This window comes from Arctopsyche grandis, chromosome 5, assembly GCF_051622035.1.
Source record: "Arctopsyche grandis isolate Sample6627 chromosome 5, ASM5162203v2, whole genome shotgun sequence".
NCBI lineage: Eukaryota > Metazoa > Arthropoda > Insecta > Trichoptera > Hydropsychidae > Arctopsyche > Arctopsyche grandis.
In genome coordinates, this window is record NC_135359.1 from 5,550,305 (window position 1) to 5,573,495 (window position 23,191).

At 33.6% G+C, this 23,191-nt stretch overlaps 1 protein-coding gene across 1 annotated transcript in view; it reads left to right on the forward strand.

Annotated features, from left to right (window-relative positions):
• Positions 1-7,972, forward strand: part of LOC143912453 (kelch-like protein 7) — a 261,782-nt gene extending 253,810 nt beyond the window's left edge. The window contains exons 2-12 of the mRNA XM_077431743.1: positions 5,295-5,423; positions 5,492-5,633; positions 5,711-5,850; positions 5,926-6,095; positions 6,165-6,362; positions 6,442-6,603; positions 6,675-6,830; positions 6,904-7,049; positions 7,117-7,336; positions 7,429-7,606; positions 7,686-7,972. Of these exons, the coding sequence (XP_077287869.1) occupies positions 5,521-5,633; positions 5,711-5,850; positions 5,926-6,095; positions 6,165-6,362; positions 6,442-6,603; positions 6,675-6,830; positions 6,904-7,049; positions 7,117-7,336; positions 7,429-7,606; positions 7,686-7,825 (1,623 nt within the window). The 5' untranslated portion in view covers positions 5,295-5,423; positions 5,492-5,520 and the 3' untranslated portion in view covers positions 7,826-7,972. The remainder of the gene's footprint in view (positions 1-5,294; positions 5,424-5,491; positions 5,634-5,710; positions 5,851-5,925; positions 6,096-6,164; positions 6,363-6,441; positions 6,604-6,674; positions 6,831-6,903; positions 7,050-7,116; positions 7,337-7,428; positions 7,607-7,685) is intronic.
• Positions 7,973-23,191: the final 15,219 nt, after the last annotated feature.

Here is a 23,191-nt window from a genome sequence, read left to right on the forward strand (position 1 = left end):
CACTATTTTTTGTTTTCGTTTTAAAGAGTTAATTGGAAGTGTGCTGAATTTTAAATCGGTAAAATTGCGAGCTAAAAGCTCGTACTAGTATTTACTCGTATTTACACGAATCTGAATTGAATTATTAGGGATAATATTTAAAATTGTCTTTATATGAGCATCAAATAAAATTCCATTTACAAAAATCATATTTCGACTATTCTTGTGGATTAATAACAAAAATTCAATTGATAATTGGCTTACCTCGATAAAATAATAAGTGGATAAATAAGTGGAATTTTATTTAATTCTCATATGAAGGGCTGAAAACCAGACTGGTACAAGTGAAATTTTTAAAAAAATCTGGTTTAAGTGCTAAAATAATAGTATATAAGAAATGCTATTATTTTAGCACTTAAACCAGCTTTTTTAAAAAATGTCACTTGTACCAGTCTGGTTTTCAGCCCGTCATATAAAGACGATTTAATATATTATTCCTGTTAATCCAATTCTGATTCGTGTAAATACTTTACGAGTACGAGCTTTTAGCTCACAATTTTACCGATTTAAAATTCAGCACACTTCTAAAATATATAAAATAAAAAATATTGTGGCCAGAACACTATCCCAATAAACATGTTTCAATAGAAAATACTTAATATAAAATAGTATTAACAGTGGGAAAAAATCCCACGTGAAAATACGTACTTTTGACTTTTGATTTGAACTGGACGATTACTTAAAGAGATTTAAAAGCTGAAATGTACTACAAATGAAAGATAAAATACCCGAAGATAGATTCCAATATTCATTTTGAACAGGAAATTAACAGACACACATACTAAAACATGAACACACACATTTTTATAGAGTATTAAAACGTGATCAGTGATTGATTCGTAGTTCGAAACAGTCAAAACCTCGAGTTCGAATTTATACATATATGTACATATGTATGTTTGTATGTACATATGTATGTATGTACATATGTACATACATACTAAACCTTAATGAAATAATAAATACATATAATATTAAATAATGAAAACTAACTTTATTCCAAATTTGAAATGAACTAAAATGAATAAAACTCAAAATAAGTTTAAAAAAATATATTATTTAAAAAAAAAAAATACTTCTGATTTACGAATTCTAGCAAAAACCTAATCAACTTTATGTTAGTACCTGAATAATAAAAATATAAATTTTCAGCTTGATACGTTCAATGGTGTGGAAAAAATCATGTGGTCGCAACATTTTTTACTTTTCTAAGAGGAAAAAATCCCACTTCCGGCTAATTAAATTAAATTTTAATGTTTTTTATGATTTTTCATATATTTAATTGTAAATAACAGAACCAAGAATAACCATAGTAATAAACTAGGACTCAATGCTCACGAGCTCTAATTTTTTATAGCTTTCAGATATAATTTTTTTTAACAAAATTTAATAATAAAGATAGTTATAAAGGAATCAAATAATATTTATAATTAAATAAATGTTTGAAAACAAATTTAGTGAAAATAACATTGTTAAATGCAGTACAATATGTATTACACACGGACACACTAAAAATAGTGAAAATATGGACCAATTTTTATTATATTGCAAGACACAATCAATCAGTGATTATTACCTTAACAAGTGTATCAAGCCTCCATTAGAGCGTTGACAAAAACTAAAATCGGCTTATATTATAAGTTGACTTTGATATATTGTATTATAGGGTAGCGGTGTGGCGGCTTAAGGAACACCACTTGTGTACTTGACGTTTATGGGTGTTACGATAATAGGAGAAGACTCTTCGGTAGTTGAGCGTAAGCTCCTAAGTATTTTAGAACTGACAAAAGTGCTAAACCAACTGAGAGATGATGTCAAACCCACCCACCTATTCCACAGCTACAGCTCACGTGCAGCGGCGGATGCATTTTAATTGCATCACTGCAGTACACATGTACATATTTATGCATGCACTTATGGTGCAATCGGCGTGAAATGAACTGCGCCGGTTTGAATTGATGGAAAATGGTCTGTTTTCCTCTGTTATCGTTCGTTCACAGTTTTACCAGGAGAATTATACTATCAGTGCTAGCCAGTGTGCAATTCAAACGTCACATCGTGGCTCATCTGGGTTGACTGCTCGTTTGGTTATCGATCTGTGTGGACCGTTTCGGTGGAGAGTGAATCAAAGCGAATTTGTTTTATTATCTCATTTGTCAATATATGTTCTGTCGGCGTGCAAATCTAATCCATTAATTGTATGAAGCATTGTTTTGGATAAATTATATTTACATAAACATTTGTGTTTAGCTCTATACTAGATATACATATGTAGTTGTTTATGTATTATTATATACAAAGTCTAGAAGAAGAAATAAATACACGTATGAAATTGGGATGGAGTGCATTTGGACGAATGAATATTTATTTTAAATCAAAAATGCCACTCTGCCTGAAGAAAAAGATCTTCGATCAATGCGTTTTCCCAGTGATGACGTATGGATAAGAAACTTGGACATTGAACGCCAAGATGCTAGACAAAGTCCAATGCACTCAAAGAAGTATGGAACGTTGTTTGCTTGGCATAACGAGGAAAGATAGGAAACGGAATACGTGGGTGAGAAGTATGACAAGGGTAGTGGACATAGTGGATAGAGTAAAAAAATTGAAATGGCAATGGGCTGGCTACGTGGGTAGAAAAATGGACGAAAGGTGAGCTGGAATGCTACCCGAGAGAATGCAAAGGGGTAAAAAGAAGACCGCGGGGAAGATGGGTAGACGAAACTAGGAAAATGTGTGGGGTGAGATGGATGAGAGTTGCGCAAAACAGAAATGAGTGGAAGCGTGTTGGAGAGGCCTTCATCCAGCAGTGTATCGTATTTATGGTGAGTCGCTGTAGATGATGATGATGATTATTATAGTTCCTGGAAATATGCACTAAATTGCACTGAATAGTAGCGCAGTTTCGAGAAGTCCTAATTTTCAAAGGCGCTCAAAAATAACTTACGCAATAGAATTTCACAAAAAAAGTTTAGCACCCTAGAATAACAAACAACTACCCTTTGATGCTTTTTTTTGTGAAATTCTATTGCGTTAGTTCTGCTTGAGCATCTTTGAAAGTTTGGATGTCTCGAGAGTGCATTATATATTAGGTCTAGATTGGTCCGTCATATAATGTTGATCTTTACAAATTTCACCCTATTTGAACATTTAATCCAATAAATGATTAATTCACATAATATTAATTCAATTAAATTTATGTGAAAAATTAAACTCATTCGAGGAATCATATCCGATATAATAGACCGCTTTAGTAAATTCAGAGAAATACTGAAACGCCAGTCGCGAAATTTCCGCATTGAATTGGACAAGATTTAATACTTTTTATCATTTTCTTCGGAAATATGCTACTCTTTGAAAATTATCACAGCTATAGAAAATGATTTTATTTCGTACTTACTTACAAGTTTCTTTTACGAATATACATATAATACATACATACATATGTATGATCTAAACTTATGAATTTGTATTTAGATGTCTCCACATCTCCTTTCCATATTAAATAAATCTCTATCGTCTTTTGGCATTTAGCATTAGTTATTGGAGTTTTAGGAACATAATCTTATTGCACTTCAATAGTGGTATATTTTCTTAGTCGTGACAATACTCGACAATGCGATTCCCTATCCGATATGAAGGGTTGGTTTACGAAATTATTAGTCATCTATGATACTATCTAAAGTTTCAATTTGCAAAGGTTAACACAAAATACACAGCCATACATGCTAATTTAAATACTATGGAAAGTCATAATCTCGACCACAAAATTTCTCTTATCTATAATATTATTATAAAAACTACGTACATTTGAAGTAAAAAACTGAAGTACACACACACACATACACAATAAATCTTCAGTTTGAGGTTCGAACCATTAAATCAGTTAAGTTTAGTGGTTTAATTGACTTAAACCTTAAAAAGAGGTTAGTAATGATGCCTCAATGTATTTCGGCATATAAATTTTTAATTAAAAAAAAATATATACATATATGTGACTTTTTCTCATTTTATTATATCATTCAAAGATTGTTCAATTTTTTTAAATTCACAATAAATATTCGGGTCAAGATTCAAATCATAAAACAACTGAAGTTTACTGGTTTAATTGACTAAAACCTTATTATGATGCTAAGATTTGTTTTGGCGAATAATCTTTTGTCAATTGAAAAATTCTGTGGGGCTTTGTCTCATTTTATAATATCATTTCAATTGTGTTGCATTTTACACGTGTTATTTTACACGCAAATATTAAAAAAATAAGATAATCTGTCCAAACATTGACTTACTTATAAAACTAGAGATGAAAACAGTATCAATAATAATACTCCTATTTTCAATAGTCAGTTGTTTGCTTTTGCGGTTTTTCTATATCATTGAAATTATCTTGAAGGAAAAACATGTTTCGCGGTTATTTATCAAGCGAATATTATGTGATTAAATTTTGTTTAATACTGAAGTTACGTTTTGATTGCAAAAAATGAATTGAAAATTTAAGGAATTTGCAAATTCAATCATCGATGATCATATTTTTAATTTTACAATGTGTATAATCAATGTGTAAATGAGAAGACAATATTTTTAATATCTGATGCGTAGCTATTTTTATGCGGTTTTTCAAAACAATATTGCAAAAACATGTTTTTATGTGGTATAGTAGTACATCCGTCCAAACAATCTACCGTTAACCCTTTGACCATTCATTTGAATATGTGAATTTAAAATTAAATATTTAAAAATTCATTCGTCCCAAATCCCAATACCGAAACAGATCCTATATTAAATAAAAGAATCGAAAATTTACACAACATATTTATAACAAAAATGTTAACGATATGTAAAATCACATGAGTTTAAATCAACCATAGCTTAGCTCAATGGTCGTGGGCTCAAATCCCAAATTCATTCGAATTTTATCGATGATTACGAGTACGTGTTTCACTACTGGCAAGATCAGGATGGTTACGAAAACCCAGTTTGACCGTTTTGGTTTGACGGTTGAAATATAATCAACATCCCCTTCCTCATTCAAATTTGGCTAGTCCGAATGAATTGATTATCTTAAGCATATATGTATGGTTATATATGGTATAATTATGCTTACGGTTTGTATTTAATATAATGTATATATATATATATATATATATATATATATATATATATATATATATATATATATATATATATATATACATATAATATATACTACATAGTATAATATGGTTGAATATGCATATGTATATATTGTACATAAGGATTCGTTTCAGTAAATAACGAAACAAGGTTTCAGCATAGCAGCAAATGGGTTGAGATATCCTTATCTATCATTATAAAACCACCGACTGATAGTGCTCGACATCATTCACTGCATATCTGTTCAATTGGTAAGTCTGAATTTATTATACTTGCACTTTTTATGATTATCATGTCTAATTTTCAAATTTTCTTTCAGGAGAAAACTAAGATAAAACCAGAGACAAGATGTACCTTGTAAAGGTAAAGTCCGACTTTCCTGCAAATCGAATGGAATATTTGTATGATGCCATGAAACAAAAAAAGCACTGCGACACCATTTTTACTGTTCGAAACCGGAGGTATCTAGATTCGAATTACAAAATATTTAAAATCCGAATTATTTTTCAGTTTTAATTATCATTTTGCATAACCGCAGCTTCTACGTGCACTTGGTCGTGTTATCGGCGTGCAGCGAATTCTTTGGGAGAAACAAAGATAAATTGAGTGAGACTTTTTCCCCTTTCGAATTTGAAGTTATCGACGCCATGTTGAAGTATTGTTACACTGGAGGCATAAGTCCGTGTTCATAAGTATTAAAAATAATTCTTTCAAAACACGTGTTCTTGTAATGATATATAAATATTATTTTAGACATAGAAGAAAAATACTATAAAAAATTTACGGAGCTCGCTAATCTCCTCGAAGTGAAAATCCCGCCGCGATATAGAGCGATCGATTATTGTCTGGAAGTTTTGAGACTAACGGATAATTTAGAAATGAAGAGGAGGGCAATGAATTTGACGCTGGATAATTTCGAGATAGTGAGTGTTGGTTCTACATATAAAAAAGTATTGTCGCTTTAAAAATTTTCAATTCCATTTCCATTTTAGCTGTACAAAACACGAGATTTTCTCAATCTCCCAGTCTCCACCGTGATCGACATCCTGAAATCGGACGTTTTGATCGTGCCTTCCGAAGAAGACGTATTCAATGCTGTGAAATTATGGGTAAACCATGATGATACTAACCGTAAAAATAATCTGGTACAGCTAATGAGTTCCGTGAGGTTATCTTTTCTTTCGACCGAGGTATTAGAGATTTATTTCTGAATATTATAGTTTATTGAAAGAAAATCATTCAAATAATGTACATATATTATATTTCCAGTTTCTTGTCAATGAAGTTATGAAGTTCTGTAATTCGTGTGCAGATTGTATGACCTCTATTAGACAAGAAGTTCTAAACAAGAATAATCAGTCTTTAATCCAAAGAGAAACTCTTCGCGGAAAAAAGGAAAAAATTGTCCTGATCGGAGGGGAAGATTTAAATGTGAGTTCTATATCGCAAGTATAATATTTTGATTCGATAATGTTCTATTTTATTCCATGACTTGCTTTTAGATGGCACATACCATCGATATATATGATGGAGAAAAGAAAAGTTGGTCGCTTTCAACAAGCATTGGAACAAGCATTGACAAATATCATTTTGCGTCTGTCGTCGTTGAAGATTGGATCGTTACTATCGGCGGGTTGAACGGTGGAGCACTGAATTCAGTAAGGCTTTCCATTATTGTGTAGTGCATATTTAGATGATTAATCGAAATATAACAAGTTTGTTTATTTTCAGGTAGAATACATTGATTTAAAAAACGGTCAGATATATCCGTTGAAGCCTTTAAATCAAGCTCGTTGGGATTTCGCAGCAGTGACACTTCGTGGCGATTCGTCCACAGATATCTACGCCATTGGTGGAGCATCAAATTCAGTCGAAAGGTAATTGAATTGCAATCATTTCGTTCGATCGATTGAAACGAAGTTAACTATTATTGATCTCGGATAGGTGGAACAGCAAGACTGAGGAATGGGAGATCATCGCGCCATTGTTGGTGGCGGTTACAAATCATAGTGCTTCTGTCATCGACAGAAAAATCTATGTTACAGGTGGACAAACATATGGAAATGGTAAAGAAGTATATACTAACAAAGTCCAAGTATACTCAGTGGAGACCAATACTTGGACTTACTGCGCTGAGATGATTCATGGAAGATATAACCATTCGGTGAATACCAATTAATTTTATCAACGACCGTCGCAAATAATATAAAACTCTCCAAAATAAAATTTAACCTTATTATGATTTTCACATTTTAGAGCGCCGTATTAAAAGGGAAACTTTTAGTCGCCGGTGGCTATGGACTAAAATATGTTATCTTAGACAGTGTCGAGCAATACGATCCGGTTGAAAATCTGTGGTCAGTATTCACCCGACTACCGAAACCTGTAATCGGAATCAGTCTCTGCTGTTTCCAAAATAAAATACTTAGCATGGGTGAGTATTGACTTTTTTAAGACTACTTTTGAAGTAATTCGTCTTAAATGTAATAAGCAATTAATGTTTTGATTTTCAGGTGGATTGGGTAAAAAGTATTATTGGGATGTTTACGAATACGACGAGATAAGCAAATCTTGGAAGGAAAATCGTGGAAGACTTAACAAATTCAGAATTGATTCTGCTGCACATGTCATTCCACATCATTCGATTATTTGATTGACTATATTGTTTTATGTATTACTTGAAAGTTAATGTTTATTTTGAATAATCATTAAACTCAATGTTTACTTTTTGCAATGATTGAATTTTTAATATATTTGCCTTGTATCTACATTTTTGAATAAATATCTATGCAACTTATCAAAATTCCTTTTTTTTTTATGTGTCATTCATATCGTATGTATCGTATGTATCGTTTATCGTCTTGAATGAATTCAATACGATAAACGATATATAATAATAATAATTATTATTTTTAGTTGTTTGTGTATACATGTTTTGTTTTTGTTATGTCTAATTTATTATTTTGTTTCTTGTCTTTTCTGTTATATTTTTGACCATTGTGGCGCATTAGGAATTCCTGTAATGCTACAACGGTCCAAACTTTAAATAAATAAATATCCATATTCATATCGACTGACCAATGTGAGAGTGGTCAAAGTCGGGAGCATATATTTTATATGTTTATAATACCATATTATAATAATTATTATATTTTGAGGTAAAAAGATTCAAATACCTGAGTACCTGGCTGAATGAAGAGATGGACCCAATGAAGATCTAAGAATCCGCATCGAGATGGCTAGAACAACATTTATCAAAATGAAGGTAGCGTTTACAAACAAGCATCTCAATCTTCGTACGCGGTTGAGATTCGCGAAGAGCTACGTCTGGATAGTATTACTACATGGATCTGAGACGTGGACTCTGAAGACCAGGATGATCAGCCGCATCAAAGCTTTTGGGATGTGGGTCTACAGGCGTATGCTGAAGATCCCGTGGACCAAAAAAAAATCAAACGAAGCTGTCCTCGGCATGATGGGGAGAGGCAGGGAACTTGTTTCTGTCATCAAGCGGAGAAATATGGAGGACCTCGGATACATGATACAGGGTCCAAAATACGAATTTCTCCGTTTGATAACCATAGGGAAAATACAAGGGAAAAATGGATTGGCAGGAAAAAGCTATCTTGGCTTCGAAACATGCGCATGTGGACCGATATGAGCGCCGAAGATGTGTTCCGAACCGCTGAAGACCGATGCGGATATCTTCTAACAATCGACGAGGTGGTAGCCAACGTTCGGATGCGGACACGGCATTGAGAAGAAGAATAATACTTTGGGGCTTATGCATATTAAAAAATGTGAGTCACAAATCAAAAAAAGGCAAAAAAAGTAGTTACAGTTGAGTTAAAAATATTTAAAAAAAATACTAATGTATGAAAGTTGTCATACTTGATACATATGTACTTCCGGTCAACCTAAATATTTGAAAAAAAATTACCCCACAACTATAAATATTTCAGTAACTGGTACTAAGCTCACACACACACACTTATTTTTCTAGATTATCAATTCTGAATTTGAATTAGTCAAGATCTCGAAATCGAATTTTTGCATGATCACAAAACTTAATCTATTGTTACTACGTACAAAATGGATAGTTAAAAAATTATACTATTTCACCGAAACCACACCCGAATCCTACATATAAAACACTAAAGTTTGTTTGTATGTATGTACCTACGTATTTTTCGTCAACAGTCTATTGTTCTGACGTCATCGAACAAATAATTCGCTTTTTTCCGATTCAAAGGATTCGGAGTTCCCTTAGGCGTAGGTGCCGAGGGCGAAGCTCTAGGGCTCCGCCCCCTAGGGGGTGCCAAATAAACATGTGTATTAACAGTGGGAAAAAATCCCAAATGAAAATACGTACTTTTGACTTTTGATTTGAACTGGACGACTACTTAGAGAGATTTGAAAGTAGAAAAATACTACAAATGAAAGATAAAATATCCGACTATAGATTCCAATATTCATTTTGAACAGGAAATTGACATATTTTGAGACATCGACCGAATAACACCAAGATATAGAAAAATCGCGCGATTTAAAAAACACATATATCTCCAAATTTCGAGCCAATCGACATTTTTTATTACCAAATTCGTATTCACTGGGCATAGATCTATAATAAAAGTCATATCTCGTCTCTGAACCAAAAAAAGTCGCCATTTGTCGAACAGTGTGATTGATAAGTTTTCGCAGTATCCTTGAAGGATACTAAGGTACTACATATACCTACATGTATAATAATTGTCACAGTATATTAAGTCGAAATATAATATTTAACGTATTTTGGATATTAACAATTAACACAACATCAAAATGTTTCAACGTTTCCTGTAATAATGAAGTATTTTCCGTATCAAGGTGTTGTATTATTTTATGTATAATATACATATGTATATTAAGTAATAATCCAGCACGTGTGTCTGTCTGTCTCTCTGTTCCGCATTTTGCTCTCATATTGGAAACTTTTTGAAATTAGGCGACTTTGCCGATTCGCAACTTTAGTCGAGAGTCGCTCCTGTCGAAATCAGTCAAAAGAGTTTTTCCGCGAAATCGAATCACTTTGCTCTCATATGTGAATATAACTTTGCTAATTTACAGACCGGATAAAGAGAAGTCACTTTGAAGCAAATAATATGCTCGCAATGGCGGCGGGGATTAAAATATCTAACAATTCTATATACATATGTCAACGTTTATAAAGACTAGTTTAGATTGGAGATTCTGAATTTATAACCATAGCAGAATTTCCCGATGGAAATCCCTAACTGCTGAGTATTTTAGATTGTGGCTTGTCATTTAGATTGTGAGCATTACATTTTAACAACAATGAAAAAGATGGAACTACATAGTATTGGAAAAATACATTTATCAATAGGCTTCTTTTGTTTATTTTATATTGTTACAAAATATATTAGAGAGTCTTAACACACCTTTACAAAACTCGAAATCCTCGGCGGTAGTTATCTAGAATAGTGATCTAGGGTTTGTTTGGATTAGCTACAATTTTTCTACCTGCTTTCTATTGCATTTCTAAATAATTCTACTTGCAAATTTTGGCAAACGGTGGCGGATTTTCAACAGAAAAGACGTCAGCACTCAAAGGGTTAAAATTGATACGACACAGGTCTTCCATCAATGAAAATCCAAAATTCGCATTTTGCGCTCTGGCCATTAGGCCAGAGTACATTAGTACAATAAAGTTCAACAAATTATGTTTTTAAATACATATGTATATAACAGTATATAATATGCCAGCAGCATAGCTCGGTCGTTAAGTTTCTGCTTAGCGTCGAGAGGCGCCGGGTTCGATCCCATGAGCTGAATAATTTTTCCGAGTATATCTGTAGTGCTACTGGTCAGACCTGGATATTTGTGACTCCGGGTCGATCGTTTCCTATCACAGTTTGCCAATTTTCTCTGATTTCATTGTTGAAACGGTTCCCGGTAAAATTGGCTAAATATCCTTCCTACCTTCTATGTCACCACTATTTGAGATTGATTAACATACAATAAAATTTATGTACAATTCATAGATGTCTCGTAAATTTGCGAGTTTTTCAGTATCTCGTAATTCAGCGACTTGTATAATATGATAAAAAAAATGCTGCAATGTTTGTAATTGGCCAGGAAGGCGCATTGGAGATACCTTTTTGGCCTTCCTGGTGTATACATATGTAAGGAGCATGTAAGAAACGAAACAGTCCTCCAGCTTCTTCATAAAAATAGAGAGCTTCTTGACACGGTGAAGCGCCGTAAAATGGAATACTTTGGCCACATTATTCGCGGCCCCAAATATCGCCTTCTACAAACAATCATAGAAGGGAAAATAGAAGGCAAACGGTGGCTTGGGAGAAAGAAGCTCTCTTGGCTCCGGAACATCAGGTCATGGATGGGACTCGGTCTCGAAAAGCTATTTCGGCTTGCCCAATTTAGGGAAGAATTCGCACGGGCCATAAACGATGTCTGCCCATGGTAGTCGCCTACGTCTGAATACGGATTCGGCATTAGAAGAAGAAGAAGGTATATATATATATATATATATATATATATATATATATATATATATATATATATATATATATATATATATATATATCATTCAATCCTTAACACGTCATCTTCTATTAAGGATCTTGGTGTAATACTCAATAATAAACTAGATTTCTCTGAACATATTTCTTTTATTACCAACAAAGCATTTAAATCTCTTGGATTCCTACTCCGCTCAACAATACCCTTTAATGATCCTTATGTACTAAAATTACTTTATTTTTCCTTTGTAAGGTCTCACCTTGAATTTGCCTCAATTATCTGGTCACCTTTTTATTTATCCCATATTAATTGTATTGAGAAAGTTCAACTTAAATTTATTAAATCCTTACGCTACCTTTTTCCTACCTATACCCATTCTACTGTTTCCGACATTTTAAAAATCCTTTCTTTTAACAATCTTTCTGTCAGGCGACGACATACTGATGCTACATATATTCTTCTTTAAGCTCATAAATGGTTTCCTTGATTGTTCTGATTTACTGAATAAGGTTAATTTCAGAATCCCAGTTCGGTACTCAAGACGCGTTGCACTCTTTTCACTTGATCCTTTCAATACTAATTCGCAACAATATTTTTATCTGCAGCGCGTTTATCGTATGTTTAACGGAGAGCTGAATGAGGTTGATCTATTTGGTATTTCCCTACATCAATTCAGGTCTAACATCAAGAGAATCTTGACCGATTGATTCATTCGGCGTTCGGCGTTCGCTCGAGTCGCACGTCGCACTGTGCTGTGTTTTGAACAAAATTACAACTACTTCTACCATGGAGGATATTATATCTTTGAGCCGGACGATACTTGCTGACCTTTCAAAGAAGGGTTCTGCTGCCAATGTCCTTACCAGGGACAGGGTGCAATTTATCAGCGCCTCCATTAACAGTATAGTATCTATCGCACGCGTCGCTTTTGACAGTCTGGCCTCGCTGAAACAGTCTGTGGAGTTCCTCCAGACTGTCCACTCAGATATCGGCGAAATTAGGAGGATGATGTGTCGTCCTTCTCCGGCGGCAATCCTGGCTCCAGCTGTTTCTGGCGTACCTACGACTCTGCAATCGGGTGAGGTAACATTACATGTACTCTCCACTTCGACAACACACACGGAATGCAACAATACCACTGTGTAAACAAACACCTGTCAGTGGCCAGTACAAATTGATCTCAATTTGTCACGCTGACTTCATTAAGAAATGTGAAGATTCCATTTCCATAAACCCAAAATTATTTTGGAACTTTATAAATTCTAAACATAATAACAATTCGAATTTGACAATGATGTTCAATGGTGATGAGTCGTTCTCAGGTTCGAAGGATATCGCTAAGGGTTTTGCTGAGCATTTTAAATCTGCATTTGTAGACTCATTCACTCAATCTTCAAATAATAAGTTTCAAATAAGTCATTCCTTCATTCTGTCAGTATTTGAATATAATATCAGTGATATGGAGTATGGGTTCCAGAAGCTGAAACCTAATAGATCTTTTGGTCCTGACTTTATTCCCGATTTTGTTTTAAAGGGATGCAAGTCCAGTTTGTTATATCCTTTGCTTCATATCTATAATTTATCACTGAAATCTTCTCTGTTCCCTGACTCTTGGAAATGCACCAAAGTCACTCCAATTCACAAAAATGACGATAAATCTTTTATTAATAATTACAGACCAATAGCCATTGTTTCGGCTCCAGCCAAATTATTCGAAATAATTTTGCAGAGATTACTTTATAACCATTGCAGTCGGTTTATCATAGACCAACAGCATGGTTTTCGTTCAGCACGCTCTACGACTACTAATCTTTTGTCTTTCTCAAACTTCATTACTAAATCGCTAGATGCAGGGCATCAAGTTGATGTGATCTATACCGATTTTGCTAAAGCTTTTGATAAGGTTGATCATTCAATACTTATTAAGAAATTGGCCAATTTTGGTCTATCGGATAATCTTACTGATTTTTTTACTTCTTATTTAAGTAATCGTCGTCAGTTTGTTTGTTTTGATGGCCATTTCTCTGAAGTATACCTCACATCTTCTGGCGTGCCCCAAGGCTCTAATTTGGGACCTTTACTGTTTCTAATATATGTGAATGATATTGGCTCGGTACTTTCAGATTCAATTTTTTTACTATATGCCGATGACCTCAAGTTATTCATGAAAATTGATAGTGTTTCTGACTGTGAGGTCCTTCAGAGTAATTTGAACTCTTTATGGTGCTGGGCGACTAATAATCATTTACCTCTTAGCGTTAGTAAATGCAATATTATGTCTTTTTCTCGGTCTTCTAACCCCACCTTATATCAGTATAATCTTGGTGGAACTCCACTGTGTAGAACATTATCCAAAAAAGACCTTGGCGTTACGTTTGAGAGCAGACGGAAGTTTGGTATCCATATTTCCAATATGTGCAATAAAGCTTCAAAGATGCTGGGTTTCGTTTTACGCAATGCTCACAATTTCAATAATTTAAGAGTTTTGCGTCTTCTTTGTAACGCATTGGTCCGAAGCATTTTGGAATCTGATGCCATTATATGGAGTCCCAGTGAATTAACTCACTCTCTAAAAATTGAAAGAGTTCAAAGGAAGTTCCTCCGCTATCTATATATGAGGGAGTTTGGATACTACCCTCAACTGTTTTCTAGTGCTTTTGTACAAGGTTCTGTTGGCTATAGTTCCCTATCTCATCGGCGGGATATGCATCTTGTGTGTCATTTCTTCAAATTATTAAGAGGTGATATTTACAACCCAACTATATTGGAAGAAATGAAATTTTGGGTTCCATCTCGCCTCATTGATTATCGATTGCATCCATTGTTCCAAACTATTAAAGCAAGAACTAATGTTCTTGCTTTTTCACCAATCGCTCGAGTCTTACGCTGCTTGAATTTGGTCAGCAATCACATTGATATTTTCAATATTTCACCGGATAATCTATCCGTATTTTTACTGTTTTTTACTTTTAATTCAATTTAAACTATTTATATATGTGTTTTTTTTTTGTGTATTATTTTCAATTTGTAATTTTTCATTTTTTTTTTTTTTTTAATTTTTGATTTTTCAATTTATTAATTCTCAATTTTTCAATTTTTAATTTTTATGTACAATTTTTTAAATGTTTTATTTTATTTGTTTTTCTATTATTGTTGTTTTATTTTTTCTTATGTATTTGATCTTTTATGTATTGTCTGGCCACAGTGTCATATTGGGGTGACCTGTAAAGACTCTGTGGTATACTTGTATATTAAAATAAATAAATAAATAAATTTCTTCTCCTATTCTATTTTTCCGATATTTCCAATATTTTTATACTTTAGTTTAGTTATGTAATGTGCTATTTAATCATATTATAGCTTTCATTCTTTTCCTTTTCATTTGTTTATTTTGTATTTACCTTTTTCATTTGTTTTATATTTGTAAATTTCAATTTCTTCTTATATTCTATTTTATAACCTTTTCCAAATATTTTAAAACTATAGTTTAATTATGCAATGTTCTACATATTTTGTCATGCCTTTATTCTTTACTTTTTAATTTGTTTCCTTATATTTATCTTTTTCATTTTTGTAAAAATCTATTATTGGACTCGGATGTTACATATATTATTTATTTACTATTTGTTTTTTTATACATATCTATGTACATCCTGTCTGTTGATTTTTCAATTAATAAAATAAATAAATATATGTAAAAAATAAATAAATTAAATAAAAATGTGAAAAAAAAATACAGTTCATATTGATACAATTTCTGTTTCCATTATTTGAATTGAAATTTTTCATACGCTATTTGTTTTTTTAGACTTTGCTTAACCCGTACTCCATTCAAATTTAATCACGCGATAGTTTTAGTGTGACGCAATATCCATGCAGTGTTAGAAAGCTTTGAGCACGTCTTATTTCAAAAGCTCTTTGGTTGACTTTTCCGCCTGGGGACATCTCGCCGGTGTGACAGCCCTGGTTCGTGACAAATTCCGATACGACACATTGTGACGATATTGCGTAGTGGGTGATGTATGTGCGCTGTTGAATAATTAGCGCTAAGTGCGGCCCTGGATCTTGCCAGTATTGCCGTACTAAATCAACGTGGCGACCGCAACCGACTCGCATATGTATGGAGACATCACGTCACGTCACGTTATAACCACTCAATAACGAACCCGTACGTACGTACATACGTATCATACATATCTAGGGACTCAAATCTTAAATGATCTTGTTAGTTTTGTCTAACTGCGAGCGATTCGGTTGGGGATGTACATATGTGTGTATGTACATAGGTTCGATTTTGATGGAAGTCAGCCCTAAGTAGAATATGTTTTTACTTTATCTATATACATATGTACAGATTCAAATACCTGAGTACCTGGCTGAATGAAGAGATGGACCCAGATGAAGATCTAAGAATCTGCATCGAGATGGGTAGAACAGCATTTATCAAAATGAAGGCGGCGCCTACAAACAAGCATCTCAATCTTCGTACGCGGTTGAAATTCGCGAAGAGCTACGTCTGGACAGTGCTACTACACGGATGTGAAACGTGGACTCTGAAGACCAGGATAATCAGCCACATCGAAGCTTTTGAGATGTGGATATGCTGAAGATCCCGTGGACCAAAAAAATATCAAACGAAGCTGTCCTCGGCATGATAGGGAGACACAGGCAACTTGTTTCTGTCATCAAGTGGAGAAAATGGAATACCTTCGGTCACATGATACAGGGTCCAAAATACGAATTTCTCCGTTGTATAACCATGGGGATAATAGAAGCTAAAAAATGGAATGGCAGGAAAAAGTTGTCTTGGCTTCGAAACATGCGCATGTGGACTGATATGAGCGCCGAAGATCTGTTCCGAGCCGTTGAAGACCGATGCAGATATTTTCAAATAATCGACGAGGTGGTCGCCAACGTCCGGATGCGGACAGGGCATTGAGAAGAAGAAGAATATGTTCAGAGAAATGTATATAATAATAGAAATGCCTTTACGAATAAATAAATTGTGTCAATAATACGCAGCACGTCTCAATAACTACGCTTCGAGGCACGGAATATAATCAGGGTCATCACATATTCACTACAGAAATTAAGGTTTTATTTTGATATAAATTTATTTACAATTTGAGTATATGGTGGTGTTGAGCGTTGGTGGCCAATACGTTTCTTTTCTCAGTTGGCGGATTATTTTTATCTACTTTTTTGTATTTGCCTGTCCTTGGCAAATTAACGTGCAGTGGTGTCACCCTAATGGTTTCCATGGGTTTGCGGAAACCCGTTATTAAAAATCAAAAGTTTCCGGAAACCCGTTATTTAATCTAAAAATTCATATAATTTTTGTCAAAAATTATACAAACCTTGAAAATTTATTGAACTGTCATGTATTAGTTAGTGCCTTGGATGAAAAAAAACGTATATATACATATTTTTTCAAAATAATTTTATTGAAAACAAATCTGGAAACCCGTTGTTCCAAAATTGGGATGACAGCACTGCTAACGTGTAATGTATAGTTTCAACAAAAATTTGTATAATATAAAATGAACGATGTTTATATTAATTAAACTTAAATAATTGGTTATTAATATCATTGAGTATTCGGCGCCACCAAGTGAAATATTTTTATTAGAAATTCGCGTACACCAAAATAGCGCTTTGACAAAATTATCCAATGAATATACGAACAAATATAAACAAGAAAATAAATACAAAAACAAGTAATATAAATATTAAAACCAGGTCTTATGTAACAGAAAAATCCGATAGAATACAGTAACGATAAAATAAGAATCGTTTATTTATTTTGAAGTGTGGTTTTTAATAAACGATACTTATTTTATCATTTTAACCATGGTGTCATTACAGGTTTTGCCCCAAGGCGAGACCTATGGTCAAATTTGTACATATATATGTACATATGTACATACTCTTAATCAATGTATAACAAACTATTTTAAACTTGAAATTATATTCCAATATTACTGACATATGAGGATAGGTTGCCAATATGTCTGGAACCGTTTCAATAATGAAATCAGATAAATCGGTAAACTATAATAGGAAACGATCGACCTGAAGTCACACATTTCCACGGTCTGGCCAGCAACACCGGGAAAGGGATTTAATCCTTGACCCCTCAGTCGAAAGCATTATTAACACCAGTTGTTGATTGTCTGAAATCCATATTTGTACATCTGTTCATAAAATAGCAAATATTTTATTAAAAAATATGTACGGATGATTTCGAGGACGAAAGATCTAATGAAAATAATGCATATCGTGAAGTATTAAAATTAGTTTTACTAGTGACAAGTTATTCTGAATTAATGAATGTTAATACTTATAGTCACAATCATATATTTGTATAATATAATTATATCGCGCGCTCATATTACCATTATTAACTTCACCTGTATGGAATAACGCCTCGAATACTAACCTTTCCAAGCTCCAAATAATACAAATTAAATCCCTAAAAATAATTTATAATACACCCATATATACTAACTTGAAAAACTGCATGCCCTAAATAATATTCCGTTAGTCACAGACATTACTAACAAAATAACCAGTAGATTCTATGACAGAATCACCAATAACCATACCAACACACTTGTGAAGAGTCTCGGTGATTGCAACAAAATGTCTATACCCTTCAGGTATAAACACAGATTACCTAAACACAATCTGCTTTAGGTCATCGACTTTAGAAAGTCTTTAATTAATATTATGTATTATGAGCATTTATAAGAATTGTAAATAGGTTTTTGAACTCTTTTTCCTATTATGCTGAACATTAACATTAGAATAATATTGTTAAGTACACTGCGTAAGTGCAATTGGATTAGGCCGAGTAGCATCCCAGAGACTGTGTGACCGTTATAATTGGTTTCGAGGATTATCTCCAGGCTTAACAATGAGATACCCCCGAATGCACTTAGCGGGGGTAGCGGTAACTCGGTCACATTCCGGTAGAGTTCTCAGAACCGACAGCGATAGCGTGGAACCGACTTCCGTGGCACATCTAGTACGTGACCATAACAATAGGTAAACAAACCGGACGTCGAAGATGCCCTGAGAGACCCATGCGTTATAAGGCGGTGATATCAAAACATTCTAGACGGAGCACTGCCAGTGCGTGTATCTCCTTAATCACCAATAAATGCTGTGACACGACTTTGGCCTTTTACTTGGATCCTCCATCCGCACCTACGCAACAATATAATACCATGATTACTAACAAAATTAAATTAAAATTGTAAAACAGAAAATGATCAGTAGATCAGTAGCTTTTATAATAGATATAAGATGTATTTTGAAAATAATTTAGTAATAATAAAAAGCATTTAAAAATCAAATATATTTGTATGTACATTTGATTGAAAAATAGTTTCATTTTTAAGAACAAAGGTTGAACTAAAATCTCTTGAAAGACATTACACTTTTATTTTGTGTTTTTTTTTTCTGTACATTTGCGTGGAGTAAGTACATACATATATATGTAGGTGCATTGAGAATGCTACGTGGATCGCTATATTTTAGGGCAGTTTCAGCAAAAGGGGGGAGGCGATAGAGTCTTATGTCTCCCCTGGATAACCATCCCTGCCAGCAAGGATGTTACAAATGACCTTACTTTATTACACACCGCGGACACATTTTGCTTACCTGAACGAATGATATAATACATATAAGCCGCATACTTGCGCGACTTTCGACCGGATTGACAAATGGATCGCTCTATTTCGGACGCGGACGGAAAGCAGGAAACCATTGCGGATACGCTCTTTTCATTTTTTTTATATCGCAATATATAAAACGGGGGTATGAGATTTTGCAACGACGGTGAATGGGTGTCTGGGTGAAGTTTGAAATTCTCGGATCAAATTGTCAAAGGAGACACCGGATCTTTACCGCGCCGAGGAAAACAATGGAGGAAACTTTCAGCGGCAAGTTTGCGCTAACAAATTAGAGGAAACATCGTCGGACTTAATGAAAACGTAATTAAAAATAAAAAAAAGAATTCATCTAGACACAGAAAAGTGTCAGGGACAGAGTCGACGGGGCGAAAAGAGGTTGAGCGGTCGCAATCTATCATAGTCGTTACGGTCACACAGACAAAACAGCAAACGAATATGCATAATCCGTTTTTTCCCCTTTCTTTGTGTGGACAAAGAAAATGGTAATCGCGAAATGAAAAATTGGAACTTAAATGATAGTACCAAGAGTGTTTTACAGAAGTAATGTTTTAAGGTTTCTAAATTCATATCGAAAAAAGCTTATACGTTATTATACTGTTGCGTAGGGGTGGGTGGAGGATCCAAATAAAAGGCCAAAGTCGTTTCACATCATTTATTTGTAATTAAGGAGATACTCGCACTGCCAGTGTTCCGTCCAGAATGTCCTGATATGATAAAGGGACAGGTTGCTCAAAGCATCTTCGACGTCCGATTACTTCCCCATTGTTTAGGCATGTACCCGGATATGTATTCCCACGACACTCAGTCCCACGCTATCCGAGAAGAGATTGGGTGCCGCTTACTACGCCAATTCGGTGGCCATTGCTTAGCCTACTTGCACTTAGTCTAGAGATAATCCTTGAAAACAATTATAATGGTCACACAGTCTCTGGAATGCTACTCGGCCTAATCCGATTGCACTTACTCGGCGGTGTACGTAACAATATGTTTATCCCATATCTACTATTATTCAATGCTTTCCTTGTTTGTTTTTTTTCCATTGCTGTTATTAATATTTAGATTTTTTTTGTTTCAATGCTACAATCATTGTAATGCTGTTGTTTACTTTATCTATGTATGTACGTAGTAGCAAAAGATGAAGTTTTGTGATCATGCGAAAATTCGAATTCGAGATGTTGACTGATTCGAACTCGGAATCGATCACTGATCACGTTTTCATGATCTAGAAAAAATGTATGTGTTTGTCTGTGTGTCTGGTTGTGTGTCTGTGTCTGTCTACTAAGACAGTTGATCAAACAATATAAATTTAAAGCAAGTAAAGGAACAACAAAAATAATCAATATGAAGGAGAATATTGTTAAAAAAAAGCAAGATTTATATAGAAAGGAATTACAGGAATAAATTCTGTTTAAGTTTAATTTAATAAGTGCTATTTAAGCTTTATGGAACTAATGGAGTTTAACGCAACTGTTAGTTGTTAGAACAGAGATTAATGTGAAAATAATGAAGGAATAGGATTTTACTTAATAAATAAAGACTATCGATAACATAATTCAAAAGCTTAAACAAAAAACGTTGAACATTTGGCTTAAACTGATTGGATTTTAATGTTGACTAAATAAACTGGCTTTTCCTTTCTGAATGACCTTTTTTTCAGATTTTTTTCATGTAAACAGTACATACAAATTACTTTTTTGTAATATCATTATTATTATTAAAATGAAATATTTTTTATTTTAATGATAATAATAATGTCTTTATTGAAGTAATTTGCTCGTATTTTAGTAGTTTGGCAGTGGGGATCCCAAATCCAAATATTCGAATACTTTTTATACGAACATATTTTTTTTATTTTCAATCTACAGCACATTTAGTTCTATTTGATATTCCGGATAATGATACTCTTAAAATTTTAATAATATCTTGAACTTCTTAAAACTATAATATGTATGTATAAATAACTTAAAGCTTCTCTTCGATATTCGATATTCGAATATATTCGAATATTTGGGATCCCTAGTTGGCAGTATTTACCTTTCTTTGCCTTCTGCATAGACCGCTACATTCCTCTGTTCAATATTCAAACAAAGTCCACCATTGAACGTACTGTTAGAAATGTCCAATTTTGGAGTGCATTACAAACAACTCGAGAGGCTATTGCAGTACTTACATACATAGTTCGCTTTTTAAATCTGTCACGTGGCTTTGTTTCATTCTTTATGCACTACGATCTCATTTTCTGGTGTTCAATAAAGGGTTCCATCAAAAAATGCTTTTTGATACAAGTATGTAGAAACATAGACAAATGTTTGTAGGTGTATGAAAGTAAGAGCGGCTGGCAGGCTACCAGCTGACGAAGCAGAAATTCGATATTGTTTCCAGATCGCGTAGGAAATCGCTTTATCCGGATATGCGAATACATTTCACTGCGAACCGCTTTCCGGCTGGCATATAGTATGATGATAATCATAAATATATATACATATATATGTATGTATGTCTGTGTCTGTATGTATTGCACCGTATAATGTTCGGGCGAATTTGGCGAAGCAACCGTTCCTTTTTCCACAAGCCCATTTAATTCGAATTCCGTTTTCCCACGAGTTCGCCGACTAGACTTTTACGTCTTCGCTCTCGAAAGGTCTCTTGGCCAAACTCTCGATATTCTTCAGTTCCAAAGTAATATCATATTACAAGATTCCCTCGACATTAAGAGATCGAAACTCCTCACACACACACAAAATAAGAGACGGCCGACTCTCTCAAATATACATTTCATAAATAAAAAAAAACTTTCTTCGATTTTGTTTATACGAAATTCGACAACTTTCCACTTTTTGTTGCCTTCACCCCAGTTATTTGTTGGATGTCATTGTGAAAACCCGTTTCGAAAATTTGATGCTTTTAATTTTGCGATCTTATTTTTTCATCCAAATTCTAATTTTATCCAAATTTGAAGGGTAGTCCCAAGAAGACTGAACTGTAATGTGTGAAGGCAGTGCAAATATAGATTTTGTATCTCCTGGTAATATTTACCAGCTTAAAATGAAATGTGAATAGAATCTGCTTGTACGGTAATTTTAAGGATCATTTAAGAAATTAAAAAAATAGTCGTAATTAAGAAGATTGTCAATTCCATAAATACTGTGTTATTTTGATACGCGTGTCTCGTAAAGTTGCAACACTTCAATTTTTTCAATAAATGCATCAAATAATTATACAGGTTAACACCCATTTTCGTTTTCCGTCTATATTCACACATTGTACATGAGTATTGTAATATATTACAAACATCGATAAACAATTATGTTTTTACAGTATCATAGAGACTCGAGAATACTGAAATTTTCGAAAATACATACATTTTGCAGAGTGGGTAGCATATTTATAATATTAGCAATTTTGAAGTCTGGCCAGCAACACCGTATCAGGAAATGAACCCATGATCAATTAAAAAGCACAGTTAAAGCATTATATGCTAATCACTATATATGTTACTAGTTTTATATACAATGTACATATTATACCCGAATTAAACCTCTGTTTGTTAATTCAAAAATTGTTATCACTTCTTTTCATTCGATATGTCTAAAATCTTGGAAAGCAGAATAAACGTTTTACAGGCCACCATTATTGCGAAATATTCTAGAAATGAAGAAAAGTGGACTAATGCCACTTTCTAATATAACAGCTCAATTATACGTAAATATGTAGATATATTTTCTATAATTCGTATGCAAAATATAGAGCAAGATTTAATTCAGACTGATATCCATTTT